Raw genomic sequence first — 12645 nt, forward strand, 5'->3', positions numbered from 1 at the left:
ACCTTGAAGGGACATATTAGATGTGTGTCTCTTTTCTTCCTCCTTCAAAAACATCTTCTTGACAGCTATTTGTTGTCATACGAAAGATCAACACACTTGGAATATTTGTCTGTTTTGAAAAAAAAGTGACTCAACTTACAAGTTAACGTTACAAAAGAATACGATTCAAAATTTACAAGAAGGTAACTAGTGAATTTTTTTGTAATAAATGATCTTCATGATAATTTCCTATATCATTAAAAACTATCTAAAATACTATAATCCGTAAATCATTAGTTTAGCAATCCAGGATCAAATTGGCTTCTGGCTATCTCAGTCCTACAAATGCTAAAGATAGTTTCTTTCAGAATTGTCACAGAATGTCCCTGAGTGTCATGCTGTGCTCTGAGGTTGGAATTTATAAACTAGAGTTTGTCATTCTTACTGGTTAATGTATCCAATACCATCTCACAGTCTTTGAATTCCTCATACCTTTATTATTTGATGGCCAAAAAATCCATGCTCTTCCTTAGAGCAAGGGTCAGCAAACTTTTTCTGTAAAGGGTCACACAGTAAATATTTTGAGCTTTTAGGTCATACAGTCTCTATCACAACTACTCATCTCTACAGTTGTGGCACAGAAGCAATTATAGATGATACAGAAAACAGTGAGTATGCCTGTGTTCCAATAAAACTTTATTTATAAAAATAGGCAACAGGTCAGATTGCGTCCTTGTTGTAGTTTGCCAACCCCTGCCCTAAATACTTGTTCTCAGTAGGTACTAGATTCTAATAACTAGAGGCAATAATATACTTCTGTTTCTCTGCTAGTTTTCTATCTTGGAATATGAATGAGTTTCACTACCTCCTGCCTCATCACAGGCAGAGAACCAATTCTAAATAACTCAATTTCTGTGAATAACTGTTGCTGATGACCACCTTCATTGTACACATTTCAGGTTCACAGTGCAAACAATAGAAACCGACCCTGGCTAACTAAGTCAAAAGGGAATTTATTTAAGGATATTGTGGGACTCATAAGCCAGTTCATTTCTCACGGATAGGTCAGTTTGTTAGACCACCTTCCTTTTCTACTTGATATCATATTAGTTCACTGCAGTAAATAACATAATGCTGACATGACCTGAAGAGCAGGAATTGCAAGTAGCCTAACTGAACTTGTCAAATAAATGAATGCCAGGGGAGTTAAACATAATCAAATACCTCAGGGAAGTTTCTGGGGGTCTAGTGTTCAGAGGCATGTAAAAATACATCCTTCAAAATGAAGGGCATGTTGTTATTTCTTCCGCGGCTTTTCAGTAAGAAGGCGGCTTGGTGGGCCTCTTTGGATGGTTATGGCAATAGTCATAATTGGATGCCTTGTTTCAACCTATTTATGCAATGATCACAAAATTGCTACCTTGGAGCGGATCAGAGACCAAAGAAGTCTCTGCAGAAAGCTCAGACTGAGGCCATTGTCCCTTATGATACAGCAAATATAATAGTGCATGGAGAGTCTGAGGAAGATTAGGTTGTTGTATGGACCTACATTAAAACAGGAAATTGTGACAGGAAGATACATTCTCCCTATGTGTATCAGAACATTATAATGTAATACATATAAATATGGCCAAGTAATTTGAACTAATATTCTTGAAAACCTTTTATTTGGGAGATCCTTGAGCTTTAGTTCCATTTAGTAGTAATAGCTATCATTTGCTGAGCAACTATTAAGTTACAGGAGGCTTTGTAGAAGGTCTTATTACATACATTATTTCAATTTTACTGCCTACATAACCCCATGAGATAGGTATTATCTTCATTTTACAGAAACTGAGGCTCAGTGAAGTTGAGTAATTTGACCACTGTAGAACTGGTCTTTTAACCAAGGTCTCTGTAATGTCCATGTTCTTTCCATTATATTATGCTGCCTTTCAATGAAATTTAATCAATAGCTGTTCATGTGTAACAGCCCAAATATATCCTCATGTTTTGTTATACTTTTTTGTATTTTCTGATTTTAGGCACAGGCAAATGAAGAGGTTGAACTTCATAATTGTTATGATCCTCTTTGGCTCTAAAGCACTGATTCTAAATTAAGCTATTGAATTGAATGACTCCCAAACAAGGAATAAGGAACTTATTCTAACATGACCACTGACTCTGGTTAAATCATTTGACTCATTTGACTCAGTGTTTTTCCTCATTGAAAAAAAAAAAAAAAAAAAAGCTAACAATGTTAACTTCTAGCCATGGAGAACTGAGAATCATGCTGATTGATTTAACAATTAACAATTATCAAGTATTATATACCAACAAAATAAGGGAGTGAATCATGACAGATTTAAGAAATAGAGGATCCAACACAGAAAAGATGTGAAGAGTAATCCCAGGATAGAAGCAAAAGAAAATTCCAGATAATAGCTATGTAGCCAAAAGAGCAACAGTCCAGATTAATATAGGATAATGTAGGGCTCTGTGAATGTATCTCATAGATTCAAAATACGTGTGAAAACAGTATGTGGAAGGGTTTTATAGTTCTATTAAAGAAACATAAAAGGAATAGAAAAAAATTAAACAAAAGGTATACTGAGAAAAATATTGAGGGTAAAATTAAACAAAAATACACTGGCACAAGAATGTAAATAGAAGCATTGTGCATTACTTGACTTCTTAGGGATAATACACATTATTCTGTGTGATAATGATTTAAACACAAATTGTGTTGTAACTCTATTGGGGAAGGAGAAACAGAGGAGTGATAGTTTAAGAGAGACAAATCTTTACCATTTAAAATAAGAAGTTAACTGATAATGCTTTAAATTGATAAATCAACAGATAGCAGCTTATCATGTTATTTAGAAATATATATGTTCAAAGAGTTCAAAGTAGATGTCTGGGGATAGATGGGGGTAGAGAAGAAGTAAGCCTGGAGCTTGTGGTTTTTGTTCTTGATGTTGTCGCTGTTATAAGCTTTGAATATTATTTGATTTATTAAATTATACATAGGTATTACTTTTATAAAAAGAAAAATTGATTTAAAGAATTTATATGGTAAAGGAGGCCATATCTTTAATACTTTCAGCAAGGCAACGGGGACATGTGGTATCTTTAAATCATCCTAAGTATGCAGGCTGCCTACCTGTCTATAATGTAGATTGACTTTGAGCTTAATAAAGAGGCCAGTTTTTCTTCTCTCATCTGGAATACTTAAACTGAGAGGCACTGAATATTCATTAAAGTTAAACAGCAGTAGCCAGAATACCAGTAAGCAGCATCCTGGGAACTATAAGATACTTAGCTTTAAATCGTTTAATAAAGGTAGGTTTTAGGCATATGGAGACTAGGCCATATAGTGATAGTGACTATCAATGGTTGCGATGGTTTGGAGCTTTATGGATCCCAGAAGATCATCTGCTCAAAGCTAATCTATTCCTGTGGGTGTAGACCTATTGTGGGTCGGACTTTTGATTAGGTTATTTCAGTTGAGGCATGTTCCAGGTGAGTCTTAATCCTCTTACTGGAGTCCTTTATAAGAGGATGAAATTCAGAGAGAAAAACAAAGAAGCTGAGAGAGAAAGACACAGAAGCTGAGAGAGAAAGCCACCGAAATAAGGAGGAAGCCACTAAAGAAAGAGGCCAAAAGAAAGGAAACCCAGAAGAGAAAGGAGAGATCAGCAGACATCACCATGTGCCTTGCCATCTGACAGAGGAGCCCAGTATTGCGAGTTGCCAGTCTTTGGGGAGAAAGCATTGCCTGCTGATGCCTTGACTTGGACATTTTCACGGCCTCAGAACTGTAAGCTTATAAACTAATAAATCCCCATTGTTAAAAGCCATCCCCTTGTAGCTGTATTGCATTTTGGCAGCTTTAGTGAACTAAAACACTGGTTAATTAATTAGCCAGAATAAGAATTCAATTTTCCACTAGCATAAATAAGACATCAGAATAGGCTGCAAGTTATTTATTCCTAAAAATACAAGCGCCAAAGGAGCTTGTACTCAAAATGAGTTTAAAAGAGAGAGGGAGAAAACAACGGACAGTTTGCTAGCTTATTTTTCAAGATTTTAGTTGAGAAAAAGAAGGTATTCAACATTTAACTTGGAAGAACATGTATTAGGACAAATTCTCTTAAGCACTGCTGTATACAACATTTATATAAAAATGTGCAGATATTTTACAACATAAGCCTTTTAAATCTATGACACCTGAAGGCTGCATGGGAGAAGTGGCATTCATCAGCCCTGCAGTAACCAGGTTTGTTGCTATTCTATGTCTATAATCTAGTTCTGCCATAGTTAAGCAGCACATCAGTACCAACAATTATGGCTACAATTGCTGCTGAATGCCAAAGATCCCTGTGCGCGCTACCTCTACATTCCCCCAAACTGAAGGCTGTCACTATATTTTAAATCATTAACATTAGCAAGAGGAACAAGGTGTTTCAGAGGACTTGAAACAGTACATAAACAATGACATTTGTAGAGAAGAAAAATGGCTAACAAGGGCCCAGAACAAGAGAAAATTGTGAAGTATGATAACAGCAGGGAAGGCATCTAAAATATGGCTTCATTCCCAGAAGTAAGCTACCCTAATGCTTTATTTTAAAATGAAGGCTTTACCTTAAAGGATCATAGTAAAGAGAGAAAGAAGAAAATAAAAGTACTGGAACAGATTCTAGTTAGTCAAAGAAAGTCAAATGGAAGAAATTAAACTTAAGAATTGCCTTATTCTTATAGTTACAGACACTGTAATACTGCATATATAAACAAAATCCCTATAGTCTTCTTAGCTTATGAACTTAAAGATTATTCAGTTAAAGGGAAGTAGAAAACTTCTTATTTTCTGGATCAAATCCAATCTTTCAAACTGGGTAAAAAAGAATTTGAGATAAGAAAATAACTTTACAAAGAAAACAGAAGAGAAGGATGTTGTGTTCTGCCAAATAGAGGATATGCTATCAAGAATGAAAGGAAGAAAGGACTTGCTAAAACTTTTGAAACAAATACAGCCAGTACTGCTTGGTCTCAGGATGAATGAGGAAAAAAATAGAATCCTTTATGCATGGTAAGGGGGGGAAAAACATACTGCTTGTTCACGTGCTTGAAAGAGCAAGGAAGCCATATTTCCAAGGTAATGTTCATGCTTACATTTTTCACATTTTAAGAACAACATCAAGGAGTTGGAATAAATACAGAAGAAGGCAAATGTAACAAGGGAGTAGAAAATGAGAACTTAAATTGCAATTTTATGGACAAAGTACTCTATTTAAAGCTTTGAGGAAAAATTAAAGAAATGGTTTGTATTTTAGTTTCCTGGGCTGCTCAAGCAAATACCATGAAATGGGTCAGGTTAAACAATGGGAATGCATTAGCTTATAGTTTTGAGGTTAAAAGAAAGTCCAACAAGGCATCATCAAGCTGATGCTTTTTCCCCAAAGATTGGGGCTTTCTGGGGCTGGCTTTGGCGATTCTTGGTCCTTAGCTTGTCACGTGGCAATGCACATGGCAGCCTCTCCAGTCTCTTCTGGGGGTCCTTGATTTCAGCTTCTTACTTCCTGTGGCATTATCTCTCTGTCTGAGTTTCAATTGGCTTATAAAGGACTCTAGTATTAGGATTAAGACCCATCCTGATTAAGGTGGACCGCACCTTAACTGAAGTAACCTCATCAAAAGGTCCTACTCACAATGGGTTCACACCTACAGGAATGGATTGAATTTAAGAACATGTTTTTCTGGGGTACATACAGCTTCAGAACACCACAGTTTAGACTTGAGATAAGTCTATGGTGATTATAATTTTTAATCTTCATTTCTATAGAAAACAGAACAAGGGTAAATGGTCATAAAATTGCACTTAGAAATAGACATTTAAAATTTCCTGAAAGAAAAAAATGATTAAAATAATGGTTTAGGCTAACAAGACATTGTGAAATTATTGGAACCCAATAGTTCTCAGCATGGGATAGTTTCTTCTTCATCTCATAGCTACACCATCCATTCAGCTATCCTGCTACAGCTTAGATTTTCCACAACTGTCCCCAACCTCTCTCACTTTCCTGTCTTCAAAATAGTTTGGTGCCCTACAAGTTCTAAAAGCTGGCATTTCTAGCTTAAGGATTTCTATCATTTAATTTCTATCAATTATACATCAATATGATTCCATCTCTGAATTTAGAGTTTAAAAATTTTTGTTATACTGGGATTTTATATATATATATATATCCTATTTGGCATAATATATAGCCAAATCAGAAATTCTACTAACAGAGTTATGGCCCAAATTAACCACCATATTTTTGGTGAAATAGTTGGAGTTCTAAATTTGAAGGAGGACACTTTTCAAAGAATCAGGCTTACATAGAACATAGGAAAAAAAAAAAAAAAAAAAGACACATTTTAGTGCAACTCTTGATCCCTTACCTAAGGGAAAGAAAACAGAGCAGACCAAAAGCAATGACTGTCAATAAGAGACAACTAATATTTGAGTAACCACTATGTATCAGGTACTTTACATATGCCATCTTGGTAAATTTTACAATTTTGAAGTAGGTGTAATAATCCCTATTATATTGCACCTTTATGAACTACAAATTGTTTTCATTTTACAGATGAGGAAACATCAGAGAATGAAGCCCTTACTTTTGTTACTATTCTAGTTTGCAGGTTTGAAAACATTAGGATTCTGATACCTATTATTTCTCAAGAGTTTGTAATGCTTTCTGCTATCTGTCATTGTGCTTTCAACTTACAGGAACTGCACTTTTCATAGGAGACAAATTGATTTAGCTTCTAGGATTATTTTTAGATCTTTAATTCAGAAGCAACTCCAGGTTTACGTTTCTACTGCTTTTCTAAAAAAGCTAATTATTTTATAAATGGTGCTTTTGGTTTTTGTAAAACTCCTTCTCTCCATAACGTTATCAATCAAGTTAAATTTTGAAATATCGTATTTTAGGTGAGGACTCCCAAAACTCTATGTTTTCATTTTATTTTGCAGATTTATTCTTGCTTAGCCAATTTCATTAAGGGCAGCTTTAATTTGAAATTTTCATAACTTTTCAAAATGCATTGAAAGTACTTTGTCAACGTTTAGTATAAAAGAGATTTGTATTGGAAACTATCAGATTTTAGAAATGACTAGTTTTACCAAATTTTAATTGTTTTGATTGATCTGATACATGAAATTCTGTAAAATGAAATTGAGGAGTTAGTGAGCGTGATGGTAAAGTTTACGCAATAAATGCTTATTTGTATAATGTGAAGAACAGTCAAATGAGTATTTTATGATTCACTACAGTTGGTATTATTTATCGTCTCCAAAATTTCGTTTTACAAACCAGTTGTCTGGTATTTCATTTACTGACCAAATGGGGTTATCTTAGGTAACTCAATATTCTGAGACATACAACCTAAAAATAAAAAAATAAAAAATTCTTGAGATTTACTTCTAAGGATTAAACCTGATATCGTATTTTCCTGTGTGACATTCCAAAACGGATACATTTATTTTGAATCAAAAGAAAACAGGTCTTTGGCGTTTGAGAGAAAAAAATTATATTGAGCTTAAACAAAAGGTGTATTTTCCAATTTACATGACAGGGAAAAAGTGTTCAGTGTTCAAGGCCCTTAAAAAAAAAAAACCTGAATTTAAGTGTTATTTATATATTTAACCCACATGAAACGCCAAGCCACGGGTAGAAATCTTTCCTAAGTGCGTTTGGTTTTTTTAACAGCCATCACCGGATCTCTCTTTCACAATCCTAGGAGAGGCCTGTTTGTTCCTCCACTCCCACTGTCGAAGTTGGGACAAAGGTTTTGAAACCCCAAGCACCTGAGGCTGTGACCCAAACCGGCGAGGACCAGAGGGGAGCGTGTCTCTTCTCCCCAACTTTCCGTCTCCGGATTTCAGATCTTTTTGACAAGCGATGTGAGCGTTCTGCTTCCAGGCTTCAGAAAAAAGAGCCATTCAGAAGCGTGTGACCTCGGTCCTCACGGACGTTCACGTAAAGGTGTGCGCCCGCATAAAGGAGACCGGGCGACTCGGCCGCCGAGGCTAGCGTCTATCTTCTATTTTTAAGCAGCCACTAGGCCTCGCAGCCCACAAATCTGAACCGGAACCTACGCCAGACCCTCAGCCCCTCGCCAGACCGCGAAGCCTGTGCCTCGGCCGGAAGGAGGCGGGGCTTCGGACCGGCGCGGCGAGGTCCGCCACGGCTAAGGGGTTCCTCCCGCGTTTCCGGCTCACCCCCGTCTCTTGGGTCCTGTGGTCTCGCCCGTACCCGCTGCCATGTTGGATTGTGCGGCTACCGCCGCCGCCGCCGCCGCCGCCGCCGCCGCCGCAGCCGAGGGAGCGTTGGAGGAGGAGTTGAGAGTTTAGCGCAGGAGCAGGACTGAGAACACAAGGCGCCTCCGGCCCGAGCCTAGCCGGACAGGATCTCGGAGCTTCCCTTTCTCAGCGCGGCTTAAAGGCGGCCCGCCGTCTCATCCTTCTTTCCTTGGCCTCCTCCTCCTTCCCGCTCCGGAGAATCTGCGAGATGCTGCGCCTCTGATTCCCCTCCTCCCGCCTCTGTCACCGAGAGGGGGAACGAGCGCTCGCCCACTTGCTGGAGAAGACGGCCCTGGTTTACCAGCTCCGCCGGCGAAACCATGAGCTCCGGCCAACAGCAACCGCCGCGGAGGGTCACCAACGTGGGGTCCTTGCTGCTCACCCCGCAAGAGAACGAGTCCCTCTTCACCTTCCTCGGCAAGAAATGTGTGGTCAGTGGCCGAGACCTGCGTCGCTAACCCCGTTGTTATCTCCCGGGCCCGGTCTTGAGGGCCAGGAAGGGGGAAATGGGAGCGGGGAAGGAGGCGGGAGAGGCGCGGGGAGGATCCAGCTGCCGGCCTGGCCTCCCTCCCTGGCGTGGGCTGTGGACGCCGGGGAGGCAGGACGCCGCTTCTCTAAGCTGCCAGGGCGCAGGGGAGTGTCACCTCCGCAGGCCTGCCCTGGAGCCTTACCGGGACGGCCCCCCATCCGCGCCCTTGCTGCTGGTTCAAACTGCTCTCCGGCCACAAGGGAATTTTGTTGCTTGAGCCTCATGACCCCAGAAACCGGCTCCTTCTCTGGCTTCACCTCCTCGATCTGAGGGCCTTTTTCACAATGCCAGTGGTCTGAAGAGTGGCTAGGTCGGGAAATAAAGCCCAAATATGAATGAAGCGGACCTGAAGGTGGTTTTTAACCCCTCTGTAGGGTCTTAGGAGGGAATGAAGTCTAACGTAGGTTCCTGGGCCTTCTTCGGTTCAGAAAACGAGGTCAGGAAATGTTACTGCTTCCACTTGCGGAGAAACAGAGTTTATTTCCCCAGCAATTTCACCCAGGCCCGCTTTCTACTCTGTTCCTCGCTGATTTTTTTTTTTTTTTTTTTTTTTCTATTTTTAAAATTTGCATTAGTGGGAGGGGGTGCTTCTCTTCCGCAACCATTCTCAGGGAAATAGCAATCTCGGTAGTAGTTGGCCTTTGGGCCTGAGAATAATTCTTAGATTCCGGGTGTGTGGAGGATTTCAACCCCAGATGGTTGGTTGGGAGCAAGCAGTTCTGTTGTGGGATGGGGAATGTGTGTTGTTGACGGAAGCATTCATTACATTGGCTGCTGGCAATTTTGGAGGTGGGAAGGTTCTGCTCCGTGGTGTAGGCCTTGTCAGGCTGCATCTTACTGCGGTGGCTTGCTTGACCTGTGGTTGAGCTTGTTGAAACGCTGTCTGAATCCCTCTTCCTTGCTTATGAGCACCAGCAGATTATGTGCCACTGGGACCCAGGGAATTACCTAAGGCAATTTCAACAGGGATGTACCGTTTTATAACCTTCTTTAGTAAAGTTAAATATGTCAAACCAGACTACACCTATTTGTTTAAGAAGATTAGACAATTTCTGAAAGTTAATGGATTAATTGTTAACTTCACAGGAGGCAACCCTTTGTATCCTGTGCCATCCAGTTGGAGATTGAATCATTACATTCAATTTCAGATGTTTTTCAATGTTTCATAAATTAATCTTTAAGAACATAATTTAGGTTTACTTATCAGAAGTATGAAACAAGAGGTAGACATAAAATCGGAATTTTGGGAAACAACTTTGAAGATAATCAAGTCCTCCCCTTCACATTCACTTTTTAAACAAATGAGAAAACTGATCCAGTGTGCCCGAAGTCACACAGCCATTTAGTAATGTAACCTGAACTAGAAAACCAGGACTCGTAATGCCTCGTCTGTTGTATTTTCCACTATCATGTTGTTTTAGAAGGTATGTTCTTAGTTGTTAACTGATTTTTTTCTAAAAGTGGTATTAAAGGAATAATCACTTCATTTTTTTCCATCAACAATGTGATTAAAATGTAAGGTTCTCAGCAGCTAATTTATGCATATTTTCAAGTTAGGAAAATTTCTAGCACTTTGAATGTTTACATTCTCTGCAAATGAATAAAAATAATTTGAATTTTGCTGGCTTATTACATTTGCTATGTAATGTGTATCAAAAAGGAAGTAGCCGTATTATGTTTTACATACCAGACATACTAACTTTAGGCAGGAAGGCCATTACATTTTTACAGAAGTGCACTGACTAATTGTTCTGAGCTTTCTAGTAGTGTTCACTAGTTTCAAAAAATGACACATGGAAGAATGCTGTGATAAAGAAAGCATTGCTCACTGGTTAGTTTAAGTGGACTGGCTAATAAGCTACTGAATTAAGATTGCCAAATGCTCAGTTTCTTTATGTCATCTATTATTAATGAAGGCACTTTAACTTTTGAATTTTTTCTCATTTAAAACCACACTGTTACAGTTTCCTGCTTTTGTAGGATGAAATTGTTGCAAAGATTATCTTTAATATTTGAAGTCCCCAGTTAATAGAGAGTGGAGTAAGAATATTTTAATTTTTGGGGATAATCCTTTTTTCTTTGCGCTTTATGCAGCAATTGTTAGTTTAAAACAATACTGAAATATATTGTCTCAATAAATCAAGCATTAAGATTTTTTTTCTGCTCCCCACTTTGTTTTTTAATGCAATTTTATTGAGATATATCCACATAAAGTACAATCCTCCAAATTGTACAGTTGTTCATAGTATCATCATATAGTTGTGCATTCATCACCACAGTCTTTGAACATTTTCATTACTCCAAAAAATAAAATAAAAATTAAAATAAAAAACATCCAAAACATTCCATTCCCCTCCCCCCCACATTGTTCATGTACTTATTTACTTTTTAAATGTTCATTCATTATTTTTTTTAACTTCATCAAAATATTTAAAAACAAACAATAAAAAAACATTTCAAACAAAACCAAAACAAAGGAATAAGAAAAAGCAAATAACCTAAAATAACCACATTGCTTCCAACATGTTCCTACCATACCTCGAGAAAATTAACAAACCATAACCAAACAAAGGAATAAGAAAAACAAATAACCTAAAATAACTACATTGCTTCCAGTGAGTTCCCGCCCTAGCCCAAGAAAATAAACAAACTATAACCAAACAAAGGAATAAGAAATACAAATAACCTAAAATAACTACATTTCTGCGAACTTGTTCCTACCATACCTCCCAAAGATTAACAAACCGTCGTGGTTCCTGCACATTCCCATAACACTAAGTTTACCCTCCTTAATTTATCTGTTCTTGTTAGATTATTGTTCCCCCTACACTATTTGCTGTCTGTCACTAGGTCCCCTACATTCTACAATTTAAAACATTTATTTTACATTTTTCACAGAGTTCACATTAGTGGTTATGTACAATATCTCTCTTTTTGTGCATGGCTTATTTTCACTCAGCATTATATCTTCAAGGTTCATCCATGTTGTTATATGTTTCGTGACCTTGTTCCTTCTTGCTGCGGCATAGTATTCCATTGTGTGTATATACCACATTTTGTTATCCACTCATCTGTTGAAGGACATTTGGATTGTTTCCATCTCTTGACAACTGTGAGTAATGCTGCTATGAACATCAGTGTGCAGATACCTGTTCATGTCACTGCTTTCAGATCTTCCGGGTATATACCGAGAAGTGCAATTGCTGGATCGAAGGGTAACTCTATATCTAGTTTTCTAAGGAACCACCAGCTTGTCTTCCAGAGTGGCTGTACCATTATACAGTCCCATCAACAATGAATAAGAGTCCCAGTTTCTCCACATCCTCTCCAGCATTTGTAGTTTCCTGTTTGTTTAATGGCAGCCAGTCTAATTGGTGAGAGATGATATCTCATTGTGGTCTTAATTTGCATCTCCCTAATAGCTAGTGAAGATGAACATTTTTGTGTGTGTTTCTTGGCCATTTGCATTTCCTCTTCAGAGAACTGTCTTTTCATGTCTTTTGCCCATTTTATAATTGGGCAGTCTGTACTATCATCGTTGCGTTGTAGAATTTCTTTATATATGCAAGATATCAGTCTTTTGTCAGATCCATGGTTTCCAAATATTTTTTCCCAATGAGTTGGCTGCTGCTTCATCTTTTTGACAAATTCCTTTGAGGTGCAGAGGCTTTTAAGTTTGAGGAGTTCCCATTTATCTATTTTTTCTTTTGTTGCTTGTGCTTTGGGAGTAAGGTCTAAGAAGTGACCTCCTAATACAAGGTCTTGAAGTTGTTTCCCTACATTATCTTCTACGAGTTTTATGGTACTG

At 38.2% G+C, this 12645-nt stretch overlaps 2 protein-coding genes across 2 annotated transcripts in view; one reads left to right on the forward strand and one right to left on the reverse strand.

The window, feature by feature from the left end:
- The window catches only part of LOC119535335 (hyaluronidase-4-like), a 103920-nt gene extending 94953 nt beyond the window's left edge, over window positions 1-8967 (reverse strand). The window contains exons 1-2 of the mRNA XM_037837756.1: window positions 7814-8967; window positions 3-109 (exon numbers count right to left, since the gene is read on the reverse strand). The gene's annotated coding sequence lies outside the window, so the exon portion shown is untranslated. The remainder of the gene's footprint in view (window positions 1-2; window positions 110-7813) is intronic.
- The window catches only part of WASL (WASP like actin nucleation promoting factor), a 77987-nt gene continuing 73274 nt past the window's right edge, over window positions 7933-12645 (forward strand). Inside the window, exon 1 of the mRNA XM_037836262.1 lies at window positions 7933-8739. Coding sequence (XP_037692190.1) covers window positions 8629-8739 — 111 coding nt within the window. The 5' untranslated portion in view covers window positions 7933-8628. The remainder of the gene's footprint in view (window positions 8740-12645) is intronic.

This window comes from Choloepus didactylus, chromosome 5, assembly GCF_015220235.1.
Source record: "Choloepus didactylus isolate mChoDid1 chromosome 5, mChoDid1.pri, whole genome shotgun sequence".
Classification (NCBI taxonomy): domain Eukaryota; kingdom Metazoa; phylum Chordata; class Mammalia; order Pilosa; family Megalonychidae; genus Choloepus; species Choloepus didactylus.